We start from the raw sequence: 24,726 nt of genomic DNA on the forward strand, positions 1-24,726 counted from the left end.
TGGCCCGATATTGAGCCAATAGAAGTGCTGGATGGGGCGCAGGTGGGCGGGGCCTGAGGAACAGAAGGGTTCGGGGGTGGGGCGCTCAGTGACAGCTGAAGGAGGAAGCGCCGGCAATGGCGGACGAGACTCTGTTCCAGCTGCTTCACACGGAGGTGGTGGCGGCCGCGTATGGCGGGGGCCGGGGCTCGGGAGACGAGGTGAAGCCAGGAGGCCTTCCCTGTGTCTTCTCTGCCTTCTGTCCCCCTCCCTTACAGACTCCCCGTCTCCCCTCCCCCTCCCTCTAGTTTCCTCCTCCTCTCTCCCCTCCCCCCCTCGATTTTCCCTTCTCTCCCTTGCCCCTCCCCCCTTCTCCCTCCTCTTGTCCTGCTTCCCTACCTCCTCCCCCTCCATGTCCTCCACCCTCCTCCCTGTTCCTCCCCCCTTCACCTTTCCCAGCACACGCCTGTTCTCTGTCTTCTTCCATCCATGAGGACCCCTGAACACCTGCTGTTAGGGATGCGTAGAGGAACACACCCCGCGCTCCTGGGGCTTGCATTTTCTTGGGAGACGGCATGCAGAGAGGTGGCCGCCAGGCGGCGCCATAGTGCACAGAGCGCCAGGCCCAGAGTCAGGGAGACCAGAGTTCTGACACTCACTAGCTGTGTGGCCCTGGGCAAGTCACTTCGCCCTGTTTGCCTCCGTTTCCTCATCTGTCAAATGAGGTGGAGAAGGAAACGGAAATGACACCAGTATCTCTGCCGAGAAAACCCTAAATGGGGTCATGAAGAGCTGGACAGGACCAAACAACAAATGCGTATATAGCATAGTGTATGTATGTGAATGTGTGTGTGTCTGTGTGTGTGTGAGTGTATATGTGTGTGTGAGTGGGTGTGTGTGTGATTGTGTGTGTACACAATTATCCCCTCCACATTGCCACTTTCCCCATCGTGATTCCAATATATCACAGGTCAGCATAAGAAATTATGCAGGAAATTTTGTGGAAGCCAAAGATGACACAGAAAATGTTTAGAAACTCAGAAATGCATAAAATCTATGTATGGTGTTGTATGATAGCACCATGTTTTTAATCTTTTAATACCATAATAATTCAGACTTCTTCTCGGGTACAAAGGGAGAGCCACAACATTTTTCAGATTTTCCCAGGCAGTGGGGTGCTGTGCTCCTGACCCCCACATTGTGGAGGGAATGGCTCGCGTGTGTGTTTAAGCAGCTCAGGGACTTTGTTATTGTGGGGAAGCTCCCACCAGGGCAGGTCAGCAGCTGTCCTGCCACCCGCCGTAGTCTCAGCGAGTCACTTGGAGCACTGAGGAGCCCAGGGTCACCCAGACACCTTGTGTCCCAGGTATGAACCGAGGTCTTGCTCTGAGGCTGGCTCTATCTCCACTAAGCCACGCTGCCTCTCATATAAAACACAGAGGAATTCAGAGTAATTTGGGGGGGGGACAGGTAGAGGCACTCACTAGCAGCTGGGGGGATCAGGAATACTCCTTCACAGATAAATATAAACCAGGCATTTACTAAATAAAGGCACATTGATTTGGAAGAGAGGGGCATTACCGTCTGGGCAATATGAGGACAAGTCCTAGAAGGTGGCATTTGAGCTTAGGGAATTAGGGGTTCCAAGAGGATGAAGTGGAAAGAGTGACTTCAAGGCTTTGAGGAGACAGCCTGTATGCATGCAGAGGCAGGAGGTAGACTGTCTGTGCACATCAGCGAGCAGGCATCAGCTGAAGCACAGAGCCCATGAAGGGAAGCCTGGAAGAAGGTGGGAGCCAGCCTGTGAAGGGCTTTCTATGCCGAAGGGGAGTTTCCGTTCCATTCTCGGCCGCTGGGGGAGTCTGTGTGATTAAGGAAGAAAAATGTGGTTCGAATTCGCTCCTACAATAAGACACACTCCTGGAGAGAGAAGTGAAGGTAGATTGAATTTAATTTCCAGGGAAGTGTGAGGAGAAGGGGAGGCAGGGCCACGATAAGGGACTGGAGGGGGAAAGAAAGTCATGGAATGGACACTCTCGGGGGCGAATTTGAGCAGGGCAGAATCTGAGGACTAGCTGGGGCAGCTCAGAAGGGTCTCTGTCCTCCTTCCATCCCTCCCAACATCCCTGTGCTGGAGGCTGTGGGGCGTTGTGGAAGGAGGGCAGACCCTGTCCCACCATCCGGGTTTGAATCCTGCTGGGCCACGGCTGGGCAGCCTTGTGCCAGCCCCTGCATCTAGCCTAAAGGGCCCTGAAGCCCGCTCTGGCGCCTCCTCTCTCCTCTCATGGCGGCTCCTTCAGAGAAGGGAGGGGTTCATTCTCTGTGTGCGCCCAGGGTTTGATGCAGGGTTGGCACACACATGCACACACATTTACGCACACATGCACATAAACGCACCTGTGCATGGAAGAGATGCTGCTGATGGATGGCTCAGTCTTCCCTCCACCTCTTCTGCTTCCACCCCTACCTCACCATTCTTCTCTTTCTCTTGGGCTCCTGCTTTCCCTGCGCATGTCCTCACGTCCTGTCCCTGAGTCCCTTACCCCCCACTGCCCCTCCATTCCTCGCCCCTTCCCTCTTTGGGCATTCCCTGATAAGGGGTAGCCAGACATAGGCACAGATGAGCCAGACTGAGGAGGCGGTGGGCTGGGGGTCACCACGGGGCCGGGCCCCTCCACCCCATGCGCTCCAAGCTTCTCTGGCTTCTCCACAGTCCAGGTCTCAGCACTGATCTCAGCCATGTTTGTACATTGGATCGGGTGTCTGGGGAGCATGGAGCCTGGATCTCCCCCCTGGCTCTCTGGTAGAACACTGGGGGCCCTGGAGCAGAGCCTAAGGCAGGGGGTTGTGGTCACCTGTCCTGGGAGGTGAGAGTCTGGGCGGCTTCTCAGGTACCTCCTTGTCCTCTCTGGAACATGTCTCCGCCTCTCCAGCTCCAGGGTTGGGATGCAGCTTTGAGAGCTTCCTTTTCCATTCGTGATCCAAAATCACTCGTCTGTAATTTCTCCCTATTTTGGGGGTGAAGGGGAGGTGCCCAGAGTTGATGGCCCTGGCTGAGCCCCCTTCTCCCCCCCCCCACTTAGGGACAGAGGACCGGCTTGACAGTCCTTGAGGGCATGGGCTTCCGTGTGGGCCAGGGCCTGGCTGAGAGGTGAGTACTCCAGGGGGCTTGGAGGTAGGGAGTTCCCTGTCCCATGTGCTCAGACCCTTCTACAGGGGGAGGCCCCCCAAGTGGTCATTGCCCCCCCCCAGGGTACCAGGAGCTGAAATGGTTGATGGTGTTCAGTCTCCTTTCCCCTCCCCCTAGTCCCAGGCCTTCCTGGACCTTGGGTCAGGTGCTGCATTTTCCCATTAGATCCCCTCTCCCTGGCTCCCCAGGGCTGGGCCTGGATCCAGGCCTTCTTCACCCTAGAGTCAGAAGCTTGTGTTTCTCCCAGGCTGCCCCGAGGGGCCCTGGTCTTCAGAGAGGAGCTGGACACCATCAAGTTCCTGTGCAGGGACCTGTGGGGGGCAGTGTTCCGGAAGCAGACTGACAACCTCAGGACCAACCACCAGGTAGGTGAGGATGGAGCAACCCCCCCCCCGCCGGGGAGTCGGAGGAGGAGGAGGAGGAGGACCCGCATCACTCACTTCCCCTTGTCCTAGCACTTAGTATACCATCCTGGAAAAGACCCTGGGCTTGGTGTCATAAGTCGTGGCTTCAAATGGAGACCTTGGGCAAGTCCCTTCTATTCTGAGGCGGAGCAATGGGGAGAGAACTGGGCCTGGAGTCAAGGACCTGAGTTCAAATGGAGCCTCCAACACTTTGGACAAGGCACATAATTGCTGCCTTACTTTCCTCATCTGTAAAATGGGAATGAAAACAGCTTCTGCCTCCTGGGGTGGTTGGGAAGATAGATGAGATATTCTTAAAGGGCTTAGCATAGTGCCTGGCACACAGTAGGGGCTTAATAAATACTTAGATCTTCCCTTTCCTTCCTTCTTTCTCAGTTTCTCATTTGTAAAATCAGGATACTAATCCCTCCTCTGCCTCAGTCTCACAGGCTGGTTTGTTGTGTGCCAACATGAGGTCGTGTATTCAGGTCTCCCCTGCTCTTCCCCCAGCACATGCCCAGCCACTGCTGCAAGACCAGGGGAGGGCCCCCTGAGCGCCCTGGGAGACAGAGTCAGGGCCCCAGGACCCAGCTGGGTGAGAACCAGGCATGTGCCAGAGCCAGCTCCCAGGATTTCATGGGAGCCATTGTTAATTTTCCACGAGTGTCCACACCCTGGGAATCTGAAAATGCTCCAAATCAGGCTTGATTTCCTGCTTTGCTGATTGCCTGGATTTAAGAAAGGGACAGAGAAAATGGGAATCATGCGAATCATGCAGTTTAAACCTTTTTCTTTTTTTTTGCTTTTAGGCAATTGGGGTTAAGTGACTTGCCCAGGGTCACACAGCTAGTGTCAGGTGTTGGGTCTGAGGCCAGATTTGAACTCAGGTCCTCCTGATTTCAGGGCTGGTGCTCTATCCACTGCGCCACCTAGCTGCCTCCAGTTTAAACCTTAGAAGGGGTGGTATGGACAGTTTTCCCCAGACAGCCAGTGGAGTGACACTTAGCAGCACCCTCTGGTGAGACCATTAGGGCCCCATTGAAGAGGGAGAGATGTCGAGACTTTGAAGTGTGTTCAAAAAGCCTATTCCACCAGCCCTGAGAGGGAGCCTCGGCCACACGGCGGGTGATGCCATGAGGCCTGCGGCTTTTAGCGGCCTGGTCAGTCTGTATTGGCAGCCAGGCAACGGATGGTGACCTGCCAGTGGACAGAGGCCAACAGGCCACAGGGAGGAAGGCCACAGTCACGTCCTGCCAGTCTTAGGACTGAATCCCAGGAGAGGAGGCATCCCAGAAATGACAGGGGCCTGGTCATTTGTCTAAGGTCACACAAGACGTGAGGAGCAGAGGCAGGGCTTGGGCCTGGCTTGTCTCACTCCAAGAGCTGATGCACCCCTGCACTGAGCCTGCGAAGGCTTTTAAGGTCACCACGCCCCCCTTGGAGCCTGGTTGAAAGAACTAAGGTTGTATTGTTGAGTGTGTGTGTGTGTGTGTGTGTGTGTGTGTGTGTCTGTGTGTGCACATGCACACGCTGGGGTGGGGGCAGTGACAAGCGTCCTCCCTTATCTAAGGGCCCGCAGGGGAGGCAGCTGCAGATTTTTCGGTCTGGGAGCTCAGGGTGGGCCCCCCAAGAGGATTTGGGGTGCCCGTCTGCCAGAGAGGCCCTTATTTGGGTGTGGGAGAACAGATCTGGAGTCAGGCTTGCCTCTGAGGTCGCTGTCAGTGCCAAGGTTCTGTGAGTCTGATCATTGTATAAAGGAGGAAACTCAGGCCTGTGAGGCAGCTGCCTTGCTGAAGGCCCCACAGGGAGTGAGTGGCCCATTTGGTGCCAGGTTCTTTGTCTCCAGGGGAACCTCATACCTGCCTCAGAGACCCAGCCCCACTGGCATTTGCCCCCTTCTAGGGCACCTACATCCTGCAGGATGACAACTTTCCCTTCCTGACGCAGATGGCCTGGGGCCAGCAGTATCTGGAGGAAGCCCCCAAGGTACTGGGAGGACAGGGGCGGGGGCCCAGTGACCAAAGGATTGGCTCTTCTCCCCCCTGCCGTGCCTTCCGTTCTGGGCTCTAAGAGAGATGAAGGGTGTGCTGTGGGTGTCTCCCCCAGCCCCTGCGAGCGCACACACACACACACACACACACACACACGTGTGCATACTCTGAGCCTCAGTGGTCATTAGCCTTCCTCCCAGGCATGCCTCCATCTCTCAGGCTCTGGGTTCAAGGACCAGCTCCCTTTCTCCTGGGCTTCCAGAAGGCAGTCAATACAGCCGCATCTTTCCCCTGCAGTTTCTTGCCTTCACGTGTGGCCTTCTCCGGGGTACCCTCAGCGCCCTTGGCATCGAGAGCTCTGTCACAGCCAGCGTGGCCTCCCTGCCTGTCTGTGAGTGTCCAGGGATAGGGGCCAGCCGGGGAGGAGGGCAGAGTCAGCAGGCCTGTGGTGAGGCTTGGGTCACAGAGCTTCCTTCCCTCCTTCCAGCTGCCAGGCTCAGGTATTCAGCCATACAGGTCCTTCCTTTGGCTGTCTCCTACCCTGGAAGGGAGGCAGGGCTCCAGGGATGAACCTGGCTTTTCTATTGGCTCCTGAGGCTGTGTCCAAGGCGGCCTTGCCTCCAGGCCCCCCGGTGTAGTTGGCACAGTGGGAGCCCATTCAGTCAGAGGGATGAGAGGCCACCGTCCAGCCCCTCCTCCTCTGGAGAACCAGAGAGGTTTGGTCATTCACCCAAAGTCGCCTCAGAGTGAACAGCCCAGGAACCTGAACCCCAGACCTCTGCTTTCTCCCGTGCCATACTGTCTGTTCCCAGAGAGGGAACATGGCCCATGTCCCAGGCCTAGGACCTGCCGCTGGTGACTTACCCATTCTGCCTCCCCCCACCACAGACACAAACACTGTGTGCTCCCCCTCCTTACCAGATGCCTCTCTCTGTTCTAGGTAAGTTCCAGGTGGTGATTCAGAAGGCTTGAAAGACCCCAGGCCCAAGTATTGGCCCTTCCCCATCTGCTGAGGCAGGTTCTAGATCCCGGCCCAGGGCCCAGAGAGTGGGCATTAGGGTTAGCTGGGAGACCCTGCTTTCTGGGGTAACTGCTTTGTTCCTTATGGAAAATTACAGAGTGCTTTACATGGATTCACAGCCATCCCAGGGATTTTAGGCAACAATTACCCCATTATACAGATGAGAAAACGAAGGCTCCTGGAGGGAAAGGACTGCGGAGATGTTGAAGCCAAAACAATGGATTTCTGCTGCTGGGGGGTTTAAGCTTTGAGGACCACTCTTCTGCGTGGTCCTTGACCAAGAGGCCAAGACCTTGCTGCCTCCTGAAGCGGCCCAGTCTCTCTATGGACAGGTCTGATTTTTAGGAAGGCTGTAGATCTCCCTCCCTGAGCAGCCCTGCTTCTTGTGCCCCCAGGGACCAAGTGGGACGAACCTGGGACCCCTCCCCCATGACAGCCCTTCCAGTGCTTTAAGGCCGAGCAGTGGGAAGAGCCCTGACCTCCCAGCACGTTCTTTCCTCCAGGCCTTTCCTCATTGTGCCTCGGCATGGTCTGCAGCCCTCTGACTATCCTGGCCCCCATCTTCTGGACAGGCCCCCTTCTCTCCATGCCTTTCCTGAGATGGGACCCCAGAACTAATCCTGTGCTCCCAGAGTGGTGACCCCAGCAGGTGACCCAACCAGGGTTGGGAATCCAGGGAACCGTTCGGGGCTGTGGACATTTGGTGGAACCATGGGGTCGTAAGAGGGTTTAGTGGTTCTGGAGTCATGGAGGAGCCTGGGTGACAACCAGGGTCAGGAGCCGGAAGGATCCAGGGCTCAGGGAGGCTCGGTCAGCCCCAGAGTCTGAGGGGCCCTCTGGGAAGCTTGGAGCCATTGCAGAGTTCTGAGGTATTCTCCAATAAAGCCTGAGCCTCACTTACGCCTCTTTCTCTCCCCACCCCCTTCGGTCCCCTCCCTCTGCCTGCTGAGCCCAAATAATGGGCAGACACCAAAGAGCTAAGAAGGGAGAGGTGGAGGCTGAGCTGGGGAAGGCTCTCGTGGGTGTGAGCAGTGCCCTGATCCCCAAAAACACACCACAGACATACACAAGACCAGGCGCACACCCACAGACACGATAGAGGATTGCAGGTGTGCGCTCAGAGTGCAATTAGGGCCGCCCAGCCCCACAGCACATGCTGCCAGCCTGCTGCTTCCGCCTGCCTGTTCAGTCTGAACCCACAGGGAGGGAGGGCCCTCTAGGCTTTTTTGGGGGTGGGCATCTTCCTGGCTGGAAGAGGTTTCTAGAGGGCTTGGATTCTTATGACACTCTTGAGGGGTAAATGGAGACTGTACCTGCATTTAGTCAGTGAGGAAATCGGCTTAGGGGAATGGTTTGCAGAAGGTCAAAACCAGTACGTCTCAGGGTCTGGGGTGGGAACTTGGGTCTCCCGATTCCCCCATCCCGGGTCAGGTTGTAGGATGCCAAGCTGGTTCAGAGGGCCAGCCAGACTTTGGTGTTCTGGTCCCAAGTGCCCAGCATGCCGCCTCCCCAGAGGCCTCTAGTCTGGCCTGGCCATCTCCTTTAGAGAGGAGGAAACCAGAGGCCAGAGAGGTTCGGTCATTTGCCCAAGAGTCACCGTTGGGGTTTGTGATTGTGGTTGGAGTTTACGGAGTCCATCTTAACAGAATTTAGAGTAGAAAGGGGTCAAAACCCTTTATTTACAAAGGAGGAAACTGGCTCAGAGATAGAAAGGGGACATGCCCATGGTCACGTGACTGGGGTGATCTCAGGGCATGGCGCTCTAGGCAGGGGGAGGGCTTACGGGACAGCGGGCCTCTGGCCTTGAGGATGGACGTGCCTTACACGTAGGGATGTTCTGTTCTTCGGACTTTCCTCCCATCGCCTGGCACGCAGGCCGGCGAAGGTGAAGCTTGTTTTCTGAGGCAGTCTGCTCAGAGGGGTCCCTTGGCAAGGTGGGAGAAGGGGAAGGCGTCCCGGAGGCCAATGGGGGCCTGGCTGTGTTCTCAGTACCTCACTGTCACTGTAGGTAGTGGAGCTATACGTGAGCCTAGCAAAAGTCTGGAGTAAGACCTCACCATGCTTTACAGGTGGTCAGGGAGACAAACCCCCAGACCAAGTTCAGCCCCTGAAGGGTAAGGAGGAATTTTTAAAAATTAGTTATGAGAGGCAATGGCACTTAGATGGTTGATCTCAGAGTCAGGAAGACCTGGGTTCAAGTCCCACCTTTGATAACATGAGGGCTGTGAGACCCTGGACAAGTCCCTTAATATCTCAGTGCCTTGAGTAACTTAAGAAAAGGTCTGATCCAGTCTGGTCCAGGTCCCAGTCACACAAGCATTTATGAACCGCTCTATCTCTGATAGCCACTGTGCTAAGGGAGGCGAGAGGTGGAGGGTGCAGATTTGAAAAGAGAGCTTACAGTCTAGTGAGGGGAACACAAGGCACGCTAGGAGGAAGGGTGCCCGGCACCTGGGCCATTGCTGGGGGCGGCTTCCCGTGGGGGATCTGGGAGGGGCCTTCACCCCGCCCTGCCTGAGATGGGAGCGCCAAGGCCTGAGGGCGTGCAGAACGAGGAGGTTCCCAGGAGCGAGATGGGGGCATCCGGGGAGGGTTGGGTGGGAAACTAAGGGCTCTCCTCCCCGTTCTGCCAAAGAGGCCAGGTTCAGGTGGAGTGGAGCAGGTGTGTGACCCCGCAGGGTCACTCCTCATCTAAAATGAGGACGTTGGATGACCCCGGAGGTCTCTCCTAGCTCAGAAGCGGGGATCCTCTGATGGACTGTGGTCACACAACCTGGCCACCCCCAGCGCAGCCACGCGTCTCTCACCTGGCTCCTCTCCGTCACCTACTGTGACTAAGCTTCTTGGGGTAGGAGGTGAGAGGGAGAACCTTGGCTGCAGCTCAGCTGTGCTGATAAGACTGGTATCGCTTAGCTAGCCTTGCTGGGGAGGAACAAAGGAGGTAGGAGTGGGGGGAAGAGTGAATCAGGGAAGTCTTCCTGAAGGAGGTGACTGTTAAAGCCAGGTGGAAGTAGACATTGGGAAATCCTGCTAAGGTGGGTGGTGAGGGCGGACAGAATTCAAGGAACGGTGAGTCAGCATTTGACTTATCCCAAGCCTTATCGAGGGGGGCTCAGGAGAGAAGATCGGGAATAGAAGAAAGTTGGATTGTGGGGACTCCTAAATGCCAGGGTAGGAATTAGGGCTTTCATCTCATTAATCATGCTAAATCACAAATGAATGAATGAGCATTTATTAAGTGCTTATGGAGCTCCTAGGCAGGAAGGGTTGGTGGGATCAGAGGGGGCTGTGAGGACCACTGGCTTACTTGTCTGGCCTTCGAAGCCCCGGGCTAATCCAGCATGTTTCACACACTCCTTACAAATGGTTCCCTTCCCTTTTTCCCCACTCTAGCTCACCTAGGAAGGCGAGATAGAATCCCTGCCCCCTCCCTCTTCTTCTCTGTTGCACCTATGCCCTCTGTGTTTCCTATCTGACCAGCAGCTGTCCAGAGCATGTCCATCACCCAGTTCAGCTGAAGTGTGTGTGGGGGGAGGGAAGAGCAGGGAGACTGGTCAGAGGCCCAGCCCTGGAGGGCCGGCAGCAGGCAGGGCAGCTGATAACCCTGGCCCCTTGCCTCTACATCTGAGGTAGGCAGGGAGGCAGGAAGGGTGCCGTGCTGGGGCAGAGGAGAAGGAGAAGGGACAGGCTGGAGTGCACGTGGGTAAAGGCATAGAAAAGAGAGGAGTGGACAGCGAGCCATGGAGGGTGAGCTGAAGCTAAATGGTTACCTGAACACAACTAGAAGGAGAGAGACTTTTAAACTTTGGGAGGGCCAGCGTTAAAAGAGGCAGAATGAGGAGCAGCCGGTCTCAGAAAATCTGATTTCTGCTCAATGTGAGTGGGGACGAGGGCTCCTACCAACTAGAGCTACCCAACAGGAATGGAGGGCTCGAGCAGAAAGAAGCTGGGGGATGGGGGCCAACCACAGCTGGGCCCGGATGGCTCTGGCCTCCTTGCCTTGGTAGGGGGCAGAGAGGCCCGGCCCTGGGATGGCTCTCATCTAGAAAGCCCCACAATCCTGCCATTCTGATGTGCCCAGATACGCAAATGGGCTCAGAGCTGAAATGACCCAAAGTTACACTTGCATTGACTGTGACGGAGCTGGGCTGGAACCCAGGACCAGCCCTGTCCAGTGGCTGGCAATCTGCTGTGGGTCTGACCTGCCCCTCGAGCACCTTGGGTTTCCTTGGGCAACTTCATCCTCCCCCTGGCCTTCAGTCTTCTCCCTCTGTAAAATGAGATTAGACCAGATGGTTGCTAAGGAGCCCTTAAGTATCTCTGCCTCCCTCCCTCCTTTCTCTTCCCCTCATCTCTTTTCCCATCCCTGTGCCCATCACCCAGTCCTGGGTCCCTAGTTCTATTGCTCATGGGTTTCCTGAAGGAATGAACCAAGGAAGCTGGTCAGGGGGTGAGTGGGTGGGTGTGCCCAGTACTACTTGGCTTGGGGCAGGGGTGGCAAAGAGAACATCCCTATAGTTGGTGAGGGCGGAGGTGGAGGTGGGAAGACCGGTTGGGTTGGGTTTTTTTAGGGCTTCTCTGGGCCTAGACACTCAGTCCAGTGGGGCCCAGGATGCGGCTAGCACTAGGAGGGTATTGAGGTCCCTGCTGAAGCTGCCTCCCCACCAGGTATGGGGCAGGGGTATGGGAGAATGGAGGGGGGCAGAAAGGAAGAGGGATGGAGGAGGGGATGAGGGGCCAGGCTCCCCAAACTTTACCCACCTGTTCCCTTAGCACCCCACAAACTCCATCTGTTCCTCCAAATTTACCGTTCCCCCAAGATCTCACCTTTCTTTCCTCCAACCTAACCTATCCCCTCAGCTATTATCTACTCCTCAAACTTACCCAGTATCCCATCACTTACTTCTGAGAACTTTAGTCAGCCCTAAATATACTCAGCTCCCCAAGCCGCAACAGACCTTCTTCGTTCTTCCCATCACTTAGCTGGTAAACCCTCTCCTCCCTAACCTTATTCATCCTTAATACTTTTCAGTGGGAGATAACACCCTAGGAGACATATCTCCCCCAACTTTGAGAAAGTTGGACAGGGTTGTGAGTGGGGCAGTAACCGAATACTTTGTTCTTCTCAGGTCAGTAGTACAAATACTTTGCTCACTTTACAGACAAAGAAACTGAGGCTCAGGGGGGAAATGTCCAATGTCAAACAGTCAGCTGCACAGTCAAGAACAGAACTCGGGTGTCTTGATTCCAAATTGATATCCTTAGGGGGAGAGCTCCCTATTGCCCTTTCCAGCCCCCTCAGAATCTTTGGAGGGGGATCACATCCTGCCTTGCCCAATTCCAAGTCTTGAGCCTCTGCCCTGTCTCTTATTTCCAGCAGGAGGTGGCTGACCAGACAGGGCACTCAGCTTTCCTATGGCCAAGCCCTATGCTGCTCTGGGCACCGTCGGGACAATGCCCTCCATGGGCCAGGCTCGCTTCCGGCTGGATCGCTTTGTTGACCCTGAGAGCTATCAGGGGAAAGGTAGAGGGTGTCCTCCTCTGGGCCCCTGACCACCTAGCTTGATCCTTCCTTTAGGGAGCACCTAGTCTGAGTGGGAGACAGACTGGTTGGCCTGAACTTCGAGTTTGGGGTGAGGGGGAAATGAGGGAGATTAGCCTGGGTGGGTGAGGCATCGTTGTTAGCTTTGGAAACCTTCCTGGAAGGGAAGGATGGAAGCAAAGGGCGCTAGAACCGTCTTAACTGGGGCATTTGCTTTTCAAGGCTGCAGTTTGAGATGCTGAGGGGTGTGGGGTGGGGGGTAAGGAGCCCTCCAGATGGGGAAGGGGAGCAACCAGCCAATGATGATGGTGCTGGCACACCACCTTCTGGGGGCCTCCAGTGGGAGGAGGAGATGGGAACGAGGAACAGCAAACAGCAGGAAGAAGTGGGGGAAGAAAGGGGAATGTGACCAAACAGCAAAAGGAGAGGGAGGGTGAAGGCGCTCTGGGGGGCCCTTTACCTCCCATTGGTGAGGCCTCCATCCCTCCGGCCCCATTTCCCCCGCTGGAGTGAGAGTGGGGTGGCAGCTGCCCCTCTTCATCACCCCCGCCTTTCTCTCGGGCCTTCTTTGTGGGGGCCGCATCGAGCGTGCCCTGCAGCCCCCAGAACTCCTTCCTTTAGTCCTTCTTCCCTTCCCTTACACGGTGCCTCCTCCGGGGCGGAGATGAGGGCCAAAGAATGGGGAAGGATGCCCCGCTAGTGGGCTTCGATGGCCAGGCAGCCCTCCAGAAGGAGGACTGCCCGCCTCTTCCCAAGCTCAGGCTCCCGTCTCAGCAGCACTGTCCTCTACTGTTGTTTCTCCACTCGGCCCTTCCCCCGATCATCTCAACAGAAATCAGCTCCCAAGGCAACTCTCCCTCCTTCCTTCCGTCCTCCAATCACCGTGACCTGCTGTGGCTGGAAAGGACCTCAGACCATCTGGTTCAGCCTTCTCATTTTGCAGAGGGCAGTCGAGGGACTGAGCCCTAAAAGGGAGGGAATGCAGCCACGGTCACAATGGGGGCAGGCCTTCCAGTCCCAGGCTTTTCTTTCCTTCCCACCGTGAGCATCTCTTTGCCTCCTCTGTCTCTAAGGGGCTGGGTACCCTGTGCCCCACCTCTCTCTGTCCTCGGCCCCTGCCTGGTCATCGCACTCATCTTCCTTCTTTCTAGGATTCCGTCACCAGCGACGCCAGGATGTATCAACTTTTCGGCCTCCGACCATGGCCTCTGCACACCATGCCTGCAGGTCATGCCCGGGGAATCCCCGGGCCTGGCCACCTTCCTTCCAGGCCCCCAGGAATGGGGGCCATTGGCTTAGGCAGTCGGGTGCTGCCTCCCTGCCCCCAAAGCCACCACCCCTGCGTCATCGGCATAGTCTGGGTGAAGACTGTGCCCGGGGCTGCCCTGTGGGCAAAGGCCACAAGACAGCACGAGGCTGTCCACCAGCCGGAACTACTTCCTATCCTGCCGGCATCTTGAATCCAGACTTGCCCCTATCCCCGATGGCTGACACCAGCACCGAAGTCAGGGTGCCCAGCCCTGCCCGGCCCTTCCCAGCTCTGGGAGCCTGCAGCAGCAGCAGCTCCTTCTCCAGTGGTAGTTCTCATCCTCTAACACTTCCCCTGGGCTCTTGGCTCTGTACCTTTTCCCCTCGACTCCCACGTTCTGGGAACCTTGCATTGGTCTTTTTGGACAGGGGAATGTTCCCTCCTTCTGCCCATCTTTTGGGGAAGTTAGCTCTTATCTTTCTAGGTCTCCTCCAGGGTTCTGTGTGCTAACTCTGGTCCCTGAAGCCATCGGTTCCTTCTTGGGGCTAGCTCTTACCTTTTGGAGTCCTTCCTCTTGCCCCTTAGCCGAGGCTACAGGTCACCTCCTTCGATGCAGCTGCTGGGATCGGGCTCAGAACCTGGGTTACTTCCTGGCCTCTTGCCCACCCACTGCTATCTTGCAATGCTTTAGCTGACCATCCAACCCCGCTTCTCTTCACAGCCTCCAGCCTGGTAGGAGGGCAGGGAGACAGGAAGGGAGGTCTCTTCTGGAAGTTCCCATTTCCTATTTGTTCCCTCAGGTGGTCCCAGGAGCCTTTGAGGTCTGGTGGACACCAGTATAAGGTTGAGACACTTGACAGGGGCTCTGGTGTAAGCCATAATAGCCGAGGTTAGGAGTAGAGGTGTTCGGGTGAGGGTCAGGGTCAGAACCAAGTTGGAAGCAGGGCTCTAGGTACTCTCCGGCCATCTACTGCTTCCACTCAGGAAGTCTCTTCCTAGCTGTCCGTTCTCCCCTCCATAGTTCACCAGCCTCCCATCCAGGCTCTTAGTGGGATAGCTTCTCTGCCAGCTCTTCCCAATGCTATCCCCCCACAATCCATCCTTTCACACTGCCAGAAGGGGTCATGGGTAGATCAGGCTTTTCTTGTTCTTCTCATTGCCCAAGGGGCACAAGTTTGAAGTCCTCTGCCTAGCCTTCAAGGTCCTCCATGACCTGGCCTTCCTTCTCCACTTCATGCTTCTCACTCTCCTGGCTCCAGTAGAAACAGACATCTCTGCCCATGAACATCTTACAGCTACCTCTTCGTCTTTGCTTATGCTGTCTCCTTCCCCCCTCCCCAGTTCCTAGTCATTCTTTAATTTTTTTTTAAAGGCAATTGGGGTTAAGTGACTTGCCCAGGGTCACACAGCTAGTAAGTGTCAAGTGTTTGGTCTGAAGCCGGATTTGAACTCAGGTCCTCTTGACTTCAAGGCTGGTGCTCTATCCACTGTACCACCTAGCTGGGGGGCAGTCATTCTTTAAAACCCAACTTAAATGCTACTTTCTCTAGGAAGCATTCCCAGATTTCCTGTTGGCAATGACCTTCCCCAGAAGACTGTAAAGATCCCTTTGCATGTTCCAAACCTATTGATCATATAACACTGTATTATGGTTATATGTTGATGCTTGGCCCTCCCAGACCATCAGCTTCAGTAAGAGGGAGGGTTCCAGACAAGGTCTGGTCACTCTACACTAGCAGTCAGTTAAAGTTATGCTCAAATTCAAGGTGAAAAAAGCCTGCTGTGTCTTCCAGCTGGGATGATGTGATTAAGGCTTAAGTCAGAGACAAGTTTAGGGACAAGGTTAGCTTTAGGATTTGCATGATGGATACAGCTGAAATAGAATTTCCAGTAAAGGAAGGGAAGATTTGGGGTTAGGAATGGGATTAGTAGTTCGTATTAGCCTTAAGAAGGTGACCAGAGTTGGGGGCTCTGTGGGGAGTACTGGCTTCACAGCTCAATGGCTCTTCCTTCACTGCATCTAGGCAATGGGGTAAAGGGGGCCTAGGTGTCTGGCAGTCTTGGACAACATTTTCCTATACGGGGCTGCTTCCGGGGGAAGATGGTTGCTTTCTTACTGTGGTCAGTGGGAGGCAGGTGTGTGCGAGAGGTGACTGGTTTGAAGATGGGAGGCTGGGGAGGGGGGCAGAGCCTCAGCCCCTGCCTCACAGCCTGCCATCTATCTCACTTGCAGACATAGTGACAGAGGATGACGTCTACTGCAGCTGTCTGTCGAAGACGCTGTGCCACGTACCCACACCTGTGACGGTGGGCTTCTATGCCCCCTTTGGCTGCCGACTGCACATGATGCTGGACAAAATCACAGGTAGCTGGGGAGTGTGGTGCATTCAGCAGCCCCTGGCAGCCAGAGACTATCCCTAGACACCCCGCCGTGGTCCAGTCCTCAGACGCTAACCCGTGGCTCCTAACCTCTAATTCTTACCCCTGCTCCCCAAACACTGAGCCTGCCCAGTAAACATTAACCCTTAGGCCTCATCTTCAGGGTGGCCTAGGCCTAATCCAGCAGTAACGCTCAGCTTGCTTTGAAGTCTTGGCCTGGCTTCGAGCTTAACTCAGACCTCAAGGCAGGTTAGTCTGAGCTAGCCCTAATCCCGGTGCTGCTTCTGACCTTCGCCCCAGTCCACTGCTGAACTGCTACCCAACCCTGACTGAATCAGCCCCAAACCCACATGGACCATTCCTCTCAAACCTAACATCAGACACTGAACAGTCCTCCCCAATCCAGTCCTCACCCTGACCATCCATCCCCAACTTTCACCAACGTCTGGTCTTCACCCCAGCGCCAACCCAAGGTCAAAATCCAAACCTCAACAACCCCAAAACAAATACCAGCCAGGTCTAGCTCAGTTCTTAATGCACAGGTTGGCCCAGCTCCCAGCTCTAATCCTCAGCCCCTGTCCCTGATCCACCCTAATCCTGACCCAGCCCTAACTCAATTCTAAATCCTAATCTTAAACTCCAGCCATTCATTCAACAAACATTTATTGAGCACCTGAGCTCAGGCCCTTGGGGAGAGAGGACAATAAGTAAGTCCTGGCTGGCTCCTGAAAGTCCAGCCAGCTCCTGGGGAACCAGCCTGGCCCGAGGCAGGTTGCCCCAGGACCCAGGCCTCCGGGGCTTCAGGCAGTGAGGAGGTGGCCGCTGCTTCTTTACAGCTGGGCCCTGAGGCTCCGGGAGGGGTTGGGGACCAGCCTGGCTGACCCTGGCTTCTGCTTTGGCTCTTCCCCAAGCCCTCATGCAGAAGGAGGCAGCCCAGCGGGAAGCGGAGGAGCTCCAACAGGCGCAGTGGAAGCCTCGCCAGGTGCACGGCTGGGGCTTCCCGCGGCTCCTCTGGTACTTGGTCTTCTACCAGCCCGTCATCACGGAGCTCCACCTGCGTCGGAAGAACGTGCAGTTCCTGTTCATCCGCTTCAGCGCCTGGCAGTACGCTGGCACGGACAAGCTGTGGGCCGGGCTGGTGACCACCCTGTGTGAGGGCATCCGCAGCCACTACGGGGCTCTGCCCTTCAGCCTCTACACTGTGGTGGGCAACAAGCCGGCCATGTCCCCGGACTTCTGCCGGCGCGAGTGGCACTGCCGCCGCAGGGTGTGCCTGATCCTCCTGGCGCTGGCCGCGGCCCTGGCCCTGGGCGTGGGCCTCCTCTACCTCTCCGTCAGCGGCAGGGGGCCCGGGCGGGAGGGGGGCGGCCACGGGAGCATGCTCAAAGTGTTTGGGGGCGCGGCCACCACCCTGTCGGGCTCCGGCCTGCTCATGGCGCTGTACTCGGTGGGCAAACACTTGTTTGTGAGCCAGCGGAAGAAGATCGAGAGGCTGGTCACCCGGGAAAAGTTTGGGAGCCAGCTGGGCTTCATGTGTGAGGTCAAGAAGGAAGTGGAGCTGCTCACCAACTTCATCTGCTTCCTGGAGATCTTCCAGCGGCGGCGGCTCCGGATTGTCCTCGAGGTCACCGGCCTCGACACCTGCTACCCGGAGCGGGTCATCGGTGTCCTCAACGCCATCAACACGCTGCTGTCGGACAGCCAGGCCCCGTTCATCTTCATCCTGGTGGTGGACCCCCACATCTTGGCCTCGTGCCTCGAGAGCTCCGGCTCCATGAAGGGTGTGGCCGACAACGGCTACCTCTTTCTCAACCGCACCGTCACTCTGCCGTTCTCTGTGCCCATCATGGGGCGGCGGACCAAGCTGCGCTTTCTGGAAGACGCCGTACAGAGCCGGGACGACCTGCTCTACCGGGCCATCACGCGGCAGCTGGGGGGCAGCCAGAAAGGCGGCCCCCCCGGGGCCGAGGGCACGGAGCTGCTCCGCGTGGAGGTGTCGGGGGGGCAGGACCGGGGCCGCATCGAGGCGGAGGCCGGGCAGCGCATCCAGGAGGCCCTCTTCTGCCTGCACGACGAGCAGGACTGCCTGTATGAATACATCCCGGACAACGTGGTTTCCATGCGCCGCATTGTGAACACGGTGCCCATCACCGTGAGGCTGCTGCACGAGCACCAGGCCCGGGGCGGGGCCATGCGGCCGACACCGCGTCAGGCCGTGGCCTGGGTGGTGCTGGCCAACCAGTGGCCCTGCCGGCTAAGCTGGGCCCTGCAGTGCCTAGAAGACCGCCAGCAGGTCGAGGGCGGCCCAGACCCGCAGGCTCCGCTCTGGGGCATCTTCCGAGACAACAGCCGTGAGCTGCACACCATGACCAAGGCCCTGCAGAATGTGGTGGACCTGGACGGTGACCCAGAGCTCTTTGCCCGCTTCCTGGGCATCGACTTCCCTTTCACTGTGGCAGAGGCTCAGAGCCTGCTCTGCTGCACCGTCAATCTGGACCACTCTATCCGCCGCCGCATGGGGCTCATCCGGAGCATCCGTGCCCTCAACCCGCCGGGCAGTGCCCCTCACAGCTCTGCCTCCCATTTAGAAAAGCCGCCCTCCCCCCGGCAGGACCGGCTCTTCCGCGCCGGCAAGCCCGGCAGTCTCTTGAATTCGGGGGAAGGGTCCCACGCCCCTCATTTCTGAATGCTAACCCAAGCAAAGCAGTGGCAGTCCAGACAGTGCGTCGAGGCCGGGCAGCGGGAGGCCCGGTGTCCTGCAAACCACCCCCACCACGAGGGGCAGGCTCTGGCTGATTCTGGACCTCATCGGGGCTCACTCACAGGAGCGGGGCTCCGCTTTTCCACCTCCCAGTGAAGCAGTGTTATTAATTCGGGCCTTGGTAGTCTCCCAGCAGTGTGTGTGTGCACGTGTGCATGTGAGTGTGGGTGCACACATGGGGAGACCAAACTGGAACCCCCCCCTTCAGTGCAATAAAGATGTGTCACAGTCTGACTGTGTTTCAGGGGCTACATCCCTACTGTGTATGGAAGACCTGGGCCAAAAGGACGGATGAGGAGAGAGATGTGGTGGGGCAGAAGAGCAAGGAAGAGGCAGACAAAGCCTGGGGAGCACATGTTGTGTCCCAGGCAAAGGGATGACACAAGGGTGTGCATGGGCCCGCCCCTTCCTGCCCCATCAGACCATCCCGTCCTTGGGGTAAACTGGCATTTCCGGAGGATGCCCCGCCCCAGTATCTGTCATGAGCTCACACTGGTACCTGCCAGGCTGCCCTGCTGTGGTAGCTAATTATGGCTCTGCCTCCCAGCCGGCCCCATCCGAGGCAAAGGAAGTTTGGGGGAAACTCAGCACTCACTCCCAGCTCTGGGGCCACCTGCCCAACCAGTTAGTTATTCCATCTCAGGAAGGGCGGGGCATTTAGGGATCAAATGTGACAGGGGAGACAGGAAAGGACTTCATCCAAACTTCCCAGCCAATGAGAGAAGATGAGCCTATCCACCATGTCAGTGTGGGCCCAGCTTAGAGCCTCCATGTAGCCATGCTCTGGGACCTTCAGCGTTTCAGGAGGCCAGAACAGCCCTACAGTGGAGACATTCCACGGCATCTGAGCTCAGGCCTCCTGGCTGTCCCCATTGCCAGAGAGCAGCTGCCCTCAAGTGGACGGCAGAGCTGGCCACATGGGAGCGCTTTAGGGTGCAGGCCCCCTACCTCCCCACAAGGGCAGGGCCTGAGCCTCCTACTCTCCAACCCCCCTCCTCAGCCTCTTAAAGCCCCATCCTATCACGCTGCTTCCTTGACCTGGTCCTCTTATTTCTCTGCTGACATGGCCTGAGTTACTGCAGATGGAAAATTTGCCCTTTATAAATGATGAATGTTTTCATTAGCCCCCTGGGTCAACACAGGAAGGCATAAAAAGGACTCAGGCTACCCATGCTGGCGACGGAGGCGTTTAATAGAAAAAGTCTGAGCAGAGATGTGTGCTGCAGGGAGGGTCTCCTCCCTGCCCGTCACCCCGTTCCCTCTCTCTGAGGCCCATCTCCAGGCGGAATGCCAAGAAGCAGGCTCCCTGCCCCTGCAAGGGAGCCCGTCCGCCCACCAGGGGGCCACCTGGACGCCTCCTAGCTCCCTGATAAATTTATTGCACTTGAGTGGAGCGCTCCCTCGGGATCTTGAGCCTCGAGGCTCCCCCTCCATCTCCACAGCCTGCCCCCTTCCTGCCACCCCCCACGCCCCAGCATCTCGGCTCTAATGCTCATCAGTCACAGCACAGATCAGTACCGTTCACCATCACCGCCCTCCTCGTGCCTCCCTGAGAGAACCCACCTCCTTCCAGCCCCTGGGCCTGCCCAGCCCAGGCTCTGGTCCTTCCTCAGAGAGGGGAGGGGGAAATAAATAGAGGTGCTAAGAAAGGGACCTGGGGGACCAGGGAAGGAAGGGGGCTCATCTGCTTCCCAAGGGTCCCCTGTAGTGTTTCCTCAGGCACCTGCTGCCCCCAGCCTCAGCGGCCACACTGGCCCAGGACGGGCCCCCAACCCGGAGAGCTGGAATGGAGGGCGGTCTGGATCCGGGGCACAGGGCGGGGCCTCAGATCATTGAAGCCTGACCAGAGAAAGATCTAGGGGGAGAAGAGAAGGGAAGCGCCAGTCAGATCTCACTTCCTCCACCCCCCACCCCACAGACCACCTCCTTCCCCCTCACCTCAGGTGTCACAGTGTCTCCTGTCCCGACTCCTGACTGGCTTCCAGAAGTAATTCTTCAAGCTCCCTCTCATTCTTGGAGCAGCCGAGTTCTATGGGTTCAGAAAAAGAGCAGAGGGGTATTTTGTGAGAATGACCCCAAGAGCAGCAGAATGCTGCCCCCTCCCCCCATCCCAGTCCTCGGTATATCCGCTGGGCACTGCCCCTGGTCTGCTGGCAGCATTCCCAGGGCAGGGGTCTGCCCCTGCCTGCCCCCAGGCCCTTTCTCAATATTTGATGCTGCTGAATGAACTGCTCATGGAGGCATGGGAGGTACGTGTGGCTGTCTGACCCGGCTCCTGTCTCCTCCTGGCCCTGCACACACCTGGCCCTCCCCTCTGTGAGCCTGCACGTCCTCACGTGACAGGAGGAGCCCGCGCTCGCTCTCGGATCCCGACGCCAGATTTTAGGGCTCCCAAGAGCAGCGTGGAGCCGGGGTGCTGGGGACCACTCTAGCTTATTTGGTCCAGTCACCGAGGCAGTGAGCGACGGGGCTGAGATTCTGGCACCAGTGCTTGAGGCGGCACGGCACAGGGTCGTGTCCAGACTGCTCAGAAGAGCTGGGTTCGAGTCTCAGCTCTGCCACTGACTGGGTGAGCTGCCTTGGTCAAATGACTCAAACTAGACTCGGGCGTCTTCACCCGAGAGCTAGGAGGAAGGGCCCCAGGGACGCGGGGTGGATGCATTGCTGGGGTCACCCACCGGCCCAGGGCCCACGCTCACCGTGCTCTAGGCCGCAGCCTGAACCCTTGCCCTCTGGTCCTCCGTGGCCAGCAGGGGCATCGGGCAGTGCACGAGCAAACTCTGGCTTCAGCCCATTGGGCAGTGGCAGGTCTAGAGGGCCGGGGCCAGGGCTGACCCCTGACCTGTTGGCCGGGGCCTCGCCCGCCTTTTCGGGGGGGCTTTCTACCCGAGTCACCACAAACACTTTGTGTCCTCTGCCAGGGCTGGACACTGAGATGCGTGTCTCGGCGCCCGGCACCTCTGGCCTGGGCCCACCGGGGCTCTCAGGCAGAGCCTCTGGGGCTGAGGGGGCTGGGCTGCCCAGAGGGGTCCTATCCCTGGAGCTCAGGGAGTTCCCGGAAAGCTGAACCTCAGGACTATGTGTCTCCTGGATCTCTAGACCACCATAGTCCTCCTCCTCTTCGGTGTCGGAATCTGAGTCCTCGGCCAGCCCCTGGGCCTCAGGCCCGGCCCCACCCACATCCCCGTTCTCCTGGGCCTCCTCTGCTGCTTCTCCCAGCACAGCGGCCTCCTCTTGGGCAGGCTCGATGATGGTGATCTCAGGCATGGAGGCCGAGAGCTGCAGCTGCTGCTCCTTCTCCTCTTCCTCTCGGGCCAGGACAAAGTTGCGCTTACAGCCGTTCTGGATCTCTGCCAGGAGGGCTTTCTGGGTCTCAATGAAGCTCTTTACCTGCCAAAGGTGCAGACAGGGCTGCTGCAGGGCGGATCATGCGCCCAGGATCCGCCAGTTCCCCCCCTCCACCCCGCCCTAGCCCATGCCTGGGAACCCCCCACTCACTGCCTCCTTCTTGGGCTCCCGGTCTAAGTCGAGGCGCAGCAGCGACTGGTTGACTTTGAGGGCCAAGGACAGGGCCATCAGCCCTCCAGTCTTGATCTCATTCTCCCGGAGGTCCAGCCGAAGCAGGCGAGGGCTCTCAGCAATGAATTCTGCTACTGCCACAGCTCCTGGGGATGAGGTCAAGCCCACCCGGGGCCCCCAGTGAGAAAAGAGGGGCCCCGGAGCCAGGCCAAAGGACATAAGAGACCACGGGTGTGCACACTGCCTTCAGAGGTGGCTGTGGCGTAGAGGACTCAGGGGCCTGGGCTCAGAAGCTTCTCTCGCCAACCCCCCCCCCCCAAGCCCAAGGGTCCACTCTGACTCCTCCTAAGCCTAGGCCTTCACTTCCAGGCTCAGGCTCCTTTTTCTCCTCCCCCACACACCTGGCTCAGCTCCTCCTCTTTTCTCAGCCCTGGCCCCTGCGCCTCTGCTCCACTCTGACCTCTCCAGCTTCCCTCTAAGGCCCCTCAACCCCAGACCCACGCGGCTCCTCACCCTCGCATGTCAGTTTAGTCGATGCCAGCCCCAGGCGCAGGACGCTGCGGTTCCCAATCAGTCCATTTTTGAGATTCCGGACACCCTCGTTTCCAACAGGGTTGTGGCCCAAATTCAGAGTCTCCAGGCTCTGGGTATGGGGCTGAGGACAAGAGAAATTGGGGAGACACACAAGGGCAAGGGGAGCCCAGGCTAAGCTTGAGGACTGAAGGTGCCTCCAGGCCAGGCCAGGGGTGCACCAGCCGTCCAAGGACCGGGCTCCCTCCCGCTGGGCCTCGCCTTCCTTTTCTGAAATGAGGGACTCGTTAGGTCCTCTCTAAACCTCCCACTCAACATTGCAGGAGGCAGGACACAAGTCACACTAGAAATCAATGTCCCAGCCATGTGTCGAAGGCTCTCTCAGGCTGGATTACAGTATCCAGTCAAGAGTTCCTGAACTAGGGGCAGACCAGGCCTCTAGACTGTCCCTCAAGGTTCCCAACTCTCATTTACTTACTGCAAAAGTGGGATCTTGGGAAACAAGGGAGCTGGTGCCCGGCAAAGGGAGACAGGCCAGTTAAGTCCAAAGTCAAACCCTCCATGGTTGCTTGAGCCCTTCTCCAGCTCCCTTCCCATTTTTCCCAGTCCTAAGTTTGATGGAAAGACCCCTTGGGAGCCAAGAGACTTCTGACTCTGACCAATTCCAAGACCTTGGGCTTCAGACAGCTTCTCTGTTTGTAAAATCTAAGGCCACCCCACGTTCTCAGGTCCTTCCTGGTGCACGTAACTCACCAGCGTCATCCCCAGGAAAGCCATGCCCGTGTGTGTCAGCTGATTATTCCAAAGAACAAGGGTGGCCAGCCCCTTCCTCTGCTCCTTCAGGCCCTCGCAGATGTAGGCCAGACCTGGGGGAACAAGCCGGAGGCTGCTGGGGTGGGATACTCGGGACCCACTCAGCTTCTCTCCCCCTACCTCCCCAAGCTTCCTATTTCTAGTCCGAAAGGAGAGAGGGGAGGGAAAAGGGATATGGATGATCTGAGAAACAAGCCCAGGCTGGGTGGCGAGGGCAGGACAAGGACAGACACGGGGAGACAGAGAGCCACTGGCCTATTCTGGTGGGACCCTCTCAGTGCCCCATTTTACAGATGAAGCATCTGAGGGCTGAACAGAGCCACGCCCAAGGGTTCCCATCGGTCCTTCCACCAAAGTGAGGCAGGAAGCTCTCCTTTCAGATGGCTCCTGCCCAATAAGAACTGCCCCCCCCCGCCCCTGCCCCCGCTCACCCGAGTCCAGGACGTGATTGTTCCGCAGGTCCAGGACCTGGATGGAGCAGTTGAATCTGAGCAGGTTCCCGAGCTGGGCCGAGTCCTGGAGCCCATTGAGCTTGTTGTCGGCCAGGTACAGCTCCCGGAGGTTCACATTCATCTTGAGGGCGGTGGCTGCGGGCCCAGCGGGAAGGCTCAGCCCAGCTGCCACCCTCCCTCCGCCCCCTCGGGCCCACCCCTCCTGCCCTGGCACTGGTGCGGTATCGCTCCGCCGAAAACCCAGGGAAGGGCCATGTCCTCAGCCTCTGATCACGGACATGGGGAGGAATCAGACTTCAAGAACCCCGGGAGTCTGAAAGGGCCAAAGTACTGCAAATCCAAGTGCCGTTTTCCTGCGAGGGCCCTGAAGCCCGGGAAGGGAACGGCAGAGGGCCGCGCGAAGCCACCCCACCTGAGGAGGTGGGAGCAGGAGCTGTTCCCAGGAGATGTGGACGGCATCTTGCCTCTCCTGCTAATTCCCTGCTTGTGTGAGCTCCAGTGAATCCCTTCCTTCAACACAGGTCACACGAGAGGGCACCAAGCCTAGAAAGGCTGTCCGGGTCCCCTCCCCAATCCCGGGGACAAGCCTGACCTCTGGGCCACTCACCGAGAAGCACGAGCGGGCGCCCCGACAGGCTGGCGTTCTCCAAGTGCAGCACGGTGAGGCTGCTGCTTATCCGCAGGGCACGGGCCACGAATGGGGCGGAGTGGTCCAGCAGGGGGGTGTTGTGGGCATCCAGGTACTGCAGGCAGTTTGTCTACAGGGGCCAGAGAAGCATCAGGTCAGAACCCAGAGCTCTTGACCTGGGCCTCCTCGGGCCTCCAGTCTCCCCTCCACATTTTCCCTTCTGTGCCTTCCCCAAGTCTCCATTAGCAAGAATATCCCAAGCAAACC

At 57.7% G+C, this 24,726-nt stretch overlaps 3 protein-coding genes across 14 annotated transcripts in view; 2 read left to right on the top strand and 1 right to left on the bottom strand.

The window, feature by feature from the left end:
- The first annotated feature begins 64 nt into the window (after positions 1 to 64).
- TRAPPC6A (trafficking protein particle complex subunit 6A) lies at positions 65 to 7,481 on the top strand. Of its 9 annotated transcripts, none has more exons than XR_013482612.1 (7): positions 72 to 200; positions 3,063 to 3,130; positions 3,417 to 3,534; positions 5,476 to 5,559; positions 5,862 to 5,955; positions 6,505 to 6,917; positions 7,089 to 7,481. XR_013482612.1 is itself a non-coding variant. In XM_021003711.2 (7 exons), the coding sequence occupies exons 1-6, from the start codon at positions 117 to 119 to the stop codon at positions 6,534 to 6,536; spliced, it is 480 nt and encodes a 159-aa protein (XP_020859370.1). In that variant the 5' UTR covers positions 72 to 116; the 3' UTR covers positions 6,537 to 6,578; positions 6,683 to 7,481. The 9 variants fall into 9 exon arrangements, 7 of the variants coding, with proteins under 7 accessions (XP_020859372.1, XP_078002007.1, XP_020859374.1 ...); XR_002327756.2 differs by having other exon boundaries at positions 6,505 to 6,650; positions 6,746 to 7,481; XM_021003711.2 differs by having other exon boundaries at positions 6,505 to 6,578; positions 6,683 to 7,481.
- Positions 7,482 to 9,190: 1,709 nt separating this feature from the next.
- Positions 9,191 to 18,747, top strand: NKPD1 (NTPase KAP family P-loop domain containing 1). 2 transcript variants are annotated; one of them, XM_078145877.1, is made up of 4 exons: positions 9,191 to 12,109; positions 13,279 to 13,704; positions 15,610 to 15,741; positions 16,667 to 18,747. In XM_078145877.1, exons 1-4 carry the CDS (start codon positions 12,001 to 12,003, stop codon positions 18,439 to 18,441), a joined length of 2,442 nt encoding a protein of 813 aa, XP_078002003.1. In that variant the 5' UTR covers positions 9,191 to 12,000; the 3' UTR covers positions 18,442 to 18,747. The 2 variants fall into 2 exon arrangements, with proteins under 2 accessions (XP_078002003.1, XP_020859869.1); XM_021004210.2 differs by lacking the exon at positions 13,279 to 13,704 and having other exon boundaries at positions 9,192 to 12,109.
- A 940-nt stretch (positions 18,748 to 19,687) lies between these two features.
- Positions 19,688 to 24,726, bottom strand: part of PPP1R37 (protein phosphatase 1 regulatory subunit 37) — a 38,760-nt gene continuing 33,721 nt past the window's right edge. Inside the window, exons 6-13 of one of the 3 annotated variants that reach the window (XM_021004207.1) lie at positions 24,439 to 24,589; positions 23,811 to 23,966; positions 23,320 to 23,432; positions 22,549 to 22,690; positions 22,015 to 22,181; positions 21,216 to 21,906; positions 20,455 to 20,545; positions 19,688 to 20,371 (exon numbers count right to left, since the gene is read on the bottom strand). In XM_021004207.1, coding sequence (XP_020859866.1) covers positions 20,463 to 20,545; positions 21,216 to 21,906; positions 22,015 to 22,181; positions 22,549 to 22,690; positions 23,320 to 23,432; positions 23,811 to 23,966; positions 24,439 to 24,589 — 1,503 coding nt within the window. In that variant the 3' untranslated portion in view covers positions 19,688 to 20,371; positions 20,455 to 20,462. Of the gene's footprint in view, positions 20,372 to 20,454; positions 20,546 to 21,215; positions 21,931 to 22,014; positions 22,182 to 22,548; positions 22,691 to 23,319; positions 23,433 to 23,810; positions 23,967 to 24,438; positions 24,590 to 24,726 lie in introns of all 3 variants that reach the window. The other 2 variants (XM_021004206.1, XM_021004205.1) reach the window with 2 other exon arrangements.

Source organism: Phascolarctos cinereus, unplaced genomic scaffold (genome assembly GCF_003287225.1).
Source record: "Phascolarctos cinereus isolate Bilbo 61053 unplaced genomic scaffold, phaCin_HiC Scaffold_726;HRSCAF=1367, whole genome shotgun sequence".
Classification (NCBI taxonomy): domain Eukaryota; kingdom Metazoa; phylum Chordata; class Mammalia; order Diprotodontia; family Phascolarctidae; genus Phascolarctos; species Phascolarctos cinereus.

Coding starts and splice junctions, on each gene's coding strand:
- TRAPPC6A (XM_078145880.1), top strand. CDS start 117: ATGGCGGACGAGACTCTGTTCCAGCTGCTTCACACGGAGGTGGTGGCG. Junction 3,535..5,475: donor ACCTCAGGACCAACCACCAG/GTAGGTGAGGAT, acceptor GCCCCCTTCTAG/GGCACCTACATCCTGCAGGA. Junction 5,560..5,861: donor ATCTGGAGGAAGCCCCCAAG/GTACTGGGAGGA, acceptor TTTCCCCTGCAG/TTTCTTGCCTTCACGTGTGG.
- NKPD1 (XM_078145877.1), top strand. CDS start 12,001: ATGGCCAAGCCCTATGCTGCTCTGGGCACCGTCGGGACAATGCCCTCC. Junction 12,110..13,278: donor TGAGAGCTATCAGGGGAAAG/GTAGAGGGTGTC, acceptor CCTTCTTTCTAG/GATTCCGTCACCAGCGACGC. Junction 13,705..15,609: donor CAGCAGCTCCTTCTCCAGTG/GTAGTTCTCATC, acceptor TCTCACTTGCAG/ACATAGTGACAGAGGATGAC.